Source organism: Culex pipiens, chromosome 1 (genome assembly GCF_016801865.2).
Source record: "Culex pipiens pallens isolate TS chromosome 1, TS_CPP_V2, whole genome shotgun sequence".
NCBI classification, from domain to species: Eukaryota; Metazoa; Arthropoda; class Insecta; order Diptera; family Culicidae; genus Culex; species Culex pipiens.
Window position 1 is genome coordinate 25,039,719 of NC_068937.1, and position 7,630 is coordinate 25,047,348.

At 45.0% G+C, this 7,630-nt stretch overlaps 2 protein-coding genes across 2 annotated transcripts in view; both read right to left on the minus strand.

The window, feature by feature from the left end:
• Positions 1-7,630, minus strand: part of LOC120414518 (uncharacterized) — a 233,335-nt gene that overhangs the window by 184,618 nt on the left and 41,087 nt on the right. Inside the window, exon 2 of the mRNA XM_052706362.1 lies at positions 1,165-1,584. Within this exon, the coding sequence (XP_052562322.1) occupies positions 1,165-1,530 (366 nt within the window). The 5' untranslated portion in view covers positions 1,531-1,584. The remainder of the gene's footprint in view (positions 1-1,164; positions 1,585-7,630) is intronic.
• LOC120430626 (paired box protein 6 homolog) lies at positions 3,733-5,851 on the minus strand. The gene is made up of 2 exons (XM_039595720.2): positions 5,468-5,851; positions 3,733-5,260 (listed from the first exon to the last, which is right to left on the minus strand). The coding sequence occupies exons 1-2, from the start codon at positions 5,501-5,503 to the stop codon at positions 4,643-4,645; spliced, it is 654 nt and encodes a 217-aa protein (XP_039451654.1). The 5' UTR covers positions 5,504-5,851; the 3' UTR covers positions 3,733-4,642.

The following is a 7,630-nucleotide window of genomic DNA, read 5'->3' on the forward strand; positions in this document are numbered from 1 at the left end:
TTTCTTGATTTGTTATCTACGATCGCCAAGTTGGTGGCGAGATTTGGAACCACGGCAAAACGTCAACGTTGCACGATCTGATTGACAGCACGCTACACGCTAACCGAAATCCACCCGATCGTGAGAGTTAACCTGTGCTGCAAAGTGTTCTGAATTCTAATTTACAACTCGCCATAAATAAAATCCGCTTAAAAAGCAAGACTTGTCGGTGAGAATCTTGGAAAAGTTCTTTCAACTTTCTTTTTATTCGTGAAATTTATGAATATTAATCTGAGAACTTCGAAGTCACCGAAGCGGGACGCCCAAGACCGGCGGCGGCGGCGCGTCACGCTCGGTTGACGTTTCTGGAGTTCTTTTCGCTTTCGCGGAGGATCAGGTGCGTCTTTTGTTGTTGCTGGTGCTGCCATCTGACGGCATGATCTTATTTATAGTGGCGTAGCGCTAGTATAATGTGCGCCGGGGCTTAGGCTCAAACTGCATGTAAAAACATCACCTTTGCCAGCAAACTCGAAGAGGGGAAGCGAAAATATTCACATGAGCGGTGGCTGCTGGTGCTGAATGCATTATTATTTAATTACCAACCGTGGGAATCGGTTGCTTGATATGCCCTCGTTGGTTCGGCTTCTTTGGACGGGGGGTGTCTTGGACTTGCGGTCTCGAATCCTCCCCCGTCTTCACACGTGAGTCCCCAGCCGTCTGGGTGACGTTTGGTTATAAAACAAGAAGCACGATCGAGTTGAAAAAGGTAGGAAGTCCTAAGGTCATCTCGACTTTATTGATCTTATTTTTTTTTTCATCAGTTGATCGTATTCAGAATCAAGCTGATTCCCCAAAATTGATAGCGTCAATGTGTCAAACTGATCAAGATTGATGAATAAAGGTGGGAACACTGCACGAAATCGCATGCAAAACAGATTTCAATGCTTTCCAAGAGTCGCACTCCGCACTTGTAACACAATACCTGAAGACTCAACACACACGCTCACGTTGCTTCCTCCTTCTCGTAAGAGAAGGTAGCGCAGCAAACGTGCAAATCCAATACCGGCAACCCTTCCCCCCTTCAAGTGGACCCATAACTGCCCCTTTCCGAGCTATTGGTGCTTCCGCGTGAGAAGAACGGAAATGTATACCTTTCCCCTTTCAATTAATGCATGTCGGACTCACCTGCACGGCACAGTTCAGGAAGCAATTGTTCTGCCCGGGCCCGTTCAGCAGTCCCTTCGAGGGCCCACTTCCGACCTGGATCGGGCTGGAGATGATGTTGCGGGATGCCCCGCAGCCACCGGTTAATCCACTAGCACTGTTGTTGCTGACTTCCGAAGGAAGTACCATCGTCGATGGCAGGAACGCATTCGTTCCCGAAGGGTGCGGATTTCCCAGTCCGGCAACGGCCACCACGTTCAGCGAACCGGGTAGGATGTGGGACTGCTGTTGTTGTTGGTGATGCTGCTGCTGGCGACCCAGCGTTGACATGTGGCCAAGACCCGCGGGTCCGGGAGATCCGGAGTAGCCGCTGGAGGAGCTTGACATTGCGCTGGGTTGATTCTAACTCAGTTGGGTCATGTTACGAGGGGGGAGGTCGATCTGAAATGAGGAGAAAGCAGAGTTTAGGTATTTGCGAATGATGGGATACGTTCTCAGATTTGAGAAATGCTACTCGTAAAAAGCGGGGTGCGTTCTAAAAAACACTAACAATTTTTTTTTTAAATAACTCATATCTTATAATGTCTACAAAAAAGATAAACAATTCAAACAACATACACTTTGCAAACAAAACAATTTAATACTGGAGCACGTTCACGAATGCGTTGATCTGGTGGTCATCATGCAAAACAAATTCTTGAACGCACTCCAGTCATTGATGGAACCTTTTAAGATTGTTTTGCTCGAATTGAACTTTTCAAGCGCAAACAATAAGTGCATCCTACACACGATAGTGTTTGCACATTGCTTCATTAGAAATGAGCAGAAAGCATTGTTTGTTTACATTTCGTCTTTGGACCATTTACATTGTTTTGATATCCAAACGGACAGTTATAACAATGGGTTTGAAATGTAAATAAATCGAATAAAAATGCGCTCATTTTTCAAAACCGAGTTGTCAAACAAATGTTTACATTTCGACCACTTTGTTCGTCGAATTCCGAGCACATAGTTTCGTGCTTTTGACAGCTGTCAGTCATTCCAATTAGCGAATTCAGATTCACTGATTCAAATGCAGAAATAATACTGCTGAACTACTTAATTTAGAGCAGAAATCTTTCTTGTGTGTATCATAGACTGACATTCTAGACACGCGGAAATTTGATGGCAATACCCAGTAACGAAATGTTCTAGCAGAGCTGATTCTGGCAGAATCCTGCTAGAATGGTGGAACATTTCTGCTAGAATACTGCTAGAATATACTCCTCTGTTAGAACTCTGCTAGAATCCTCCCAGAACGCCGTGACTGGGTACACCTGTCACTTTTTGTTTTGAAATACATAATCTAAACATAAACACAGACAAATAGATGTTAATCATTGAGCATTTTTAAGAAAAAATCCATCTGTTACTCTTTACAAGAACCATCTAGTTGTCAACGCACCTTTGGTAGACGGTTTTGATTTAAGTGCAATAAAAACAAAGAATGATCTGCCGACAAATTAAACTATCAACACACGCCGCGTGTGGTCAGTTTTGCAACTAAAATATGACAGTATGCTCAAAATGACAAGCTCGAAACAAAGGAAACAATCACATTTAACGATCAAAGCGCGCATGGCAATGAATGTGTCATATCGTGCAAAAACAAATAAATAAACAATGCACTTATCTTTTGAAAAGAAACACAATTAAAAAAGGCCCGAAAATATTGTACCTACGAAAGCGAGGTCTGACGGGGCCAAACAAAATAAACCAAATCAGATTTTACGATCGTGTCAAAGCACTACAATTAAGCCATAAATTACCGAAAAAGAGTCTTTACGCGTCGGAATGTGCCGTAAAAACATAAAATATAATAACGAACGAACACACAGACAAACACACGCAACACAAAGAGTTATGGGAACGAATCGCGCGCAGCGCGACTGCTCCACAGAAATGAAAAAAATTGACGTTTTAATGTCTTTTTAACTTACTCAATCCAAGTTCGACGCATTATCGCGAGCGCGTTGAAAAAGGGGGAAAAAATATCAAAATTATTTAATAAAGCACGCAGAGTTTGACAGATTGAGTAGGCGGGGCGCGCAGCGCCCTCAGTGACATTGCGGAAAAGATATCTTGAGCGGAAAAAGATAAGCGAGCGCGTTTGTTTGCTTTTTTGATGGGATCGCAACGCATCTGAGCAATTTCTCAGATTTCGGTCATTCGATTTTTTTTTTGTATTTTTTAATCCGGCTGTAACTTTTTTGGTGCCTTCGGTATGCCCAAAGGAGCCATTTTGCATCATTAGTTTGTCCATATAATTTTCCACACAAATTTGGCAGTTGTCCATACAAAAATGATATATGAAAATTCAAAAATCTGTATCTTTTGAAGGAATTTTTTGATCGATTTGGTGTCTTCGGCAAAGTTGTAGGTATGGATAAGGACTACACAGAAAAAAATGATACAAAAATAAATTTCAGAAAAAAGACGGATTTCGTAGAGAATTGCTCTTCTGTCAAAAGCCGCGACGCAGTCGCGTCAAGGAGGGGTAAACAAAAGGTGCAAACCGCAAAACAATACTGAATGAAAAGACGATTTCCGATCTTGTTTTTTTTTGTTTGTGTGTTTGCTTCCTTCTTTTGCCACAAATCACATATTTCTTTTTCGCGCTTTCGCGCGTTGGCATATTTCTTTATTTGTCAAAATTCGTTTCCGGTTTTCTCCGTTTTACAAGAGTAGTTTCTTACACAGTTTGTTGAATTAACTTGTTTTGTTTGTTTGCTAGTACATATACATAGAGTTTGATTATTATTTCATCTTGTTTTTTGTTTATTTTCTTGCATAGGCGAGCATGCAGCTGTATTCTTTTGAATCAATCGTATTCCATCAATTATAATAAAGTCTACAACTATGTTCGTGTGATTCCGTTTGCAAACCTCGTAACTCTGGGGTCTATCTATAACTCGCGCCTTAAAACCATACATTTTTATGGTGCTACTGCTACACTATGTGTGACTGTGTGTGTGTAGGGACATCGGGCGGATTCACAATCCGCCCCTTTTCAACATCTGCCTTCTATCGTTATGTCTTCGGTATATTGTTGCTTTTATTCTTTTTTTTATTAAAATGTGTGCTAATTAACGTATTACAATATCACAATTCACGAAACAACCGTCAGTCGAGAGGGTTTTTATGTTGCTGAACTAGAGCGTTAGCGCATAGACCGATATTCTAGACTGCTAACGCTGCGGCGGTTTGACAGCTGAATACTCGCGTCTACGGCCGAACTAGAGCCATCTGCGTCTCAGTCTCATCATCATCCTTCCATATCGCTCGGTGGCGGCTGGTGGGCTGTCAACTCTATCGGAGCTAGCGATTGATGGGCGGCCGGCGGGCCCGAGATAGAGTTGGGTGGGGTCATCTGCTGCTGCTGCTGTTGCTGGAGTTGGTGCTGGTGAAGGTGGTGATGGGGATGATGTGGATGGGTCAACGGCAGCGGCTGACTTAATGACTATTCAAGCCTCGTAATGTAGTGCCCGGCGCCGCTTCCGGAGTCCAGATCGCTGTTGCCGGCCGACGGATTGGCGGCGATCGAGCTGGTTATGATCGGTAGATGGCGTGGCGGCGGTGGCAGTCCTGCGGCAGCCACCGCCGCCGCACTCGACGGCGTCATCTGGGAAAGGTCCGTCATGCTGATCGACTGGCTGTACGCCGAGGCGGCTGCAGCGGCCGCAGCTGCCGACGCCGCCGAGTGGGTGTTCAGATCCATGGGTTGCACGCTGGAGGGCGAACTGCAGGGTAGCCGGTGATGGAACGAGTAAGGCATGCTCAGCGAATGAAGCGAGTCGGACAGCAAGTACTGGTAGTTGTCACGTGGCGGCTGGCCGGACATCAGCCCGACCGAATTCGATATAGAACTGTAGCAGTCCGACGTAGGCTGGGCAGCGGCCGCGGCCGCCGCGTACGGGTTGTCGTACTCCGAGTTGTAGATCTTCGTTGCTGACGGCGAACATATAGTAGAGGCCATTCCCGGCTGGGACCCGTTCGAGCCGACCTGGTTGATCAGCCGCTTCTGCGAACGCAACTTCTCCTCGCGGCGCCATTTTGCGCGCCTATTCGAGAACCAAACCTGAGAGTCCAGCAGGCCCGGTGTGGAAAAAAACGAAACCAAGAATTAGCACCGCCATGAAGGACATCTATGGGCAAATTTCAATATGGACTGGGGCAAACTGGCACATTTTAGTAAACAATAGCTGAAAGCAAAGGTTAGATCGGCCAAAGGTCAGCTGCAAAAAAACGAGAACAAAGTAATTAGCACGTTCCATCCAGCAATTACCTCATCCGGAACGTCCAGCATCACCACTGCGATCATCCACCCCCAGACGGAACACAAAATCAAAATCAACGAATGTCAAAACAATTAACACTAAATGACATAAACGATCGCCGTATTGCCTCTTCAGGAAACAACCGAGCCGAAAATGGACAGAAACAGAAGCCAAATAAAAGAGATCCGAGAAAGTGGTTCCACAAATTCGCGAAATGGCCCCCACCCTCGAAAACAATCAAACAAAAGTATAAAACCAAATAACAGGCATAATAACGAAAGAAAAAAAAACTTAATATTCAACTTTCGGATTTCGTTGACGATGTCGCGTCGCGACTCCTCCGAAAATGTTCCGACATAGACGGATATTCCAGACAAAAACCTCTCTTTTTGACAGAATCACCTTTAGATTCGATCACCTTGGTGCGCATTTTGACAGATGCATCTGTCAAAGGGAATATCGGTCTATGGTACGGAACACTCCTCGCAGATCCAACCGAAGTGCGCAGCATAGAAAAAAAAATGGAAGAAAGAGTCAAGAAAAGAGAGAAAAGAAACGAATAAATCATCTCGTTAATATTTTCTTCGCCTTCAGGTAACGTCTCCGCGAGTTTATTTTTGTTTGTTGTTTTGCTTCTTTTTTTTGACACACCAAACGGTCAAGCAGAATGATCTTCACCCAACGAAGAAGAAGACGAAGCTACACACAAATTTACAGTTAGGCACTTTTTTTCGCGCGCGCGCGATCGCGTGCCACTCCGCATCTGGGTGACGGCTGAGATGTCCACGGTTCTCCGGGATGACCTGGGTGTGGCGTAATCGAACGGTTCCGGCGCATCGAGGTCTGCAGCGTCCAATGGGAGAGAAAACGGTCATAATGAAGGACAATTTGGTAAATTGAAAAATGATGAAGTGATAAATAAGATATAGTTTCTTGGGAGGTGCGGCCCCTCCAGGATGTGATCACTTCGGCGGAGACAATTATCTCGCAAGGGTGTACAGTTATTCAATTTGGCTCCATTTCATGTGGCCGATATGGCTTCATTAGCGGTATGATTGCGGGGACATTAGGGTAAGTTATGATAAATGTGTAAATTTCATTAGAGTTTTTCACTTTTACTGCTTTGACAGCTACCTTACCTTTAGCATTGTTTACATTGGTGCATAGAACGCAACCAAGACAATGCATGCAAAAGGTAACGTCCTGTCAAAGCAGAGTTGATTTCAATTAGTTTGTTTACTCTACCCAGTCCATTGGAACCAGAACCCGTCGATCGAGTCACGATCGCGTCCACAGCAACCCGTTCATCCACAGTTTCTTCCCTAGGGCCTTTGGCGATCCCTGAATGAAAATGCCACGTGTTGCCATTTCGCTACATTCTTCTCTGCGGCGGCGGCGGCGGCTACTACAAAAAAGCCACTTGTTCCACCGGACACGAACCGGTTCTCGTCAAGACGTCAAGTGCCATCTCTTCGCGATCGTTCCCCTGCAAAGTGTGTCATCCTCGGAGGCAAATTTTCTCTCAGATTGTCACGTTGTGACTAGTCAAACCCTTGCTGACCATTGGGTCACAAATGACCCGTAAAGCTTGAAACGGCAAGGAATCTTCGCCGACCCACGCCGGTCTCGTACAAAATTTATGACCGTTTAGCGGGTCGCTTAATATTAACGATCGAGAGACTACCGGAGCGTTTAAGGTGCTCAACTTGTAAACAAACAGACCTCATCATGGCGTTCGCATCCTTGAATTACAATCATTTGTCTTCTTGCACCCCTCCTCACCCGACTACCACCCTGTAGTAGTAGCAGCTCTTTCTACTAAGCGTGAGGCTTGTATCAAGAGCCGTGGACCGCATTCCACAACGAGACTTCCTCGTTGATCACCTTGGAAGCAATGTTGCTGTTGTTGAGTCGTTACTACAAGCCGTTCCATTATACTAAAGTTGCTCAGCTGTGACTCCTGTCGAAAGGCTGGCGGTGGCTGATTTATTGGCACAACTCTATCAGACGATAGACAATCGCTGAATTTATGAATTTGACAAGCTTGTCTGACATGTTTAAGCGGATAATCACGAAATTCTAGAGTTTTCAGCGAACTACCCCACTGAAAAAAGTATGGTGGAAGTTTGTTAAACTCAAAATGAATATCTGCGGTTAAGAGTGTAACGGCA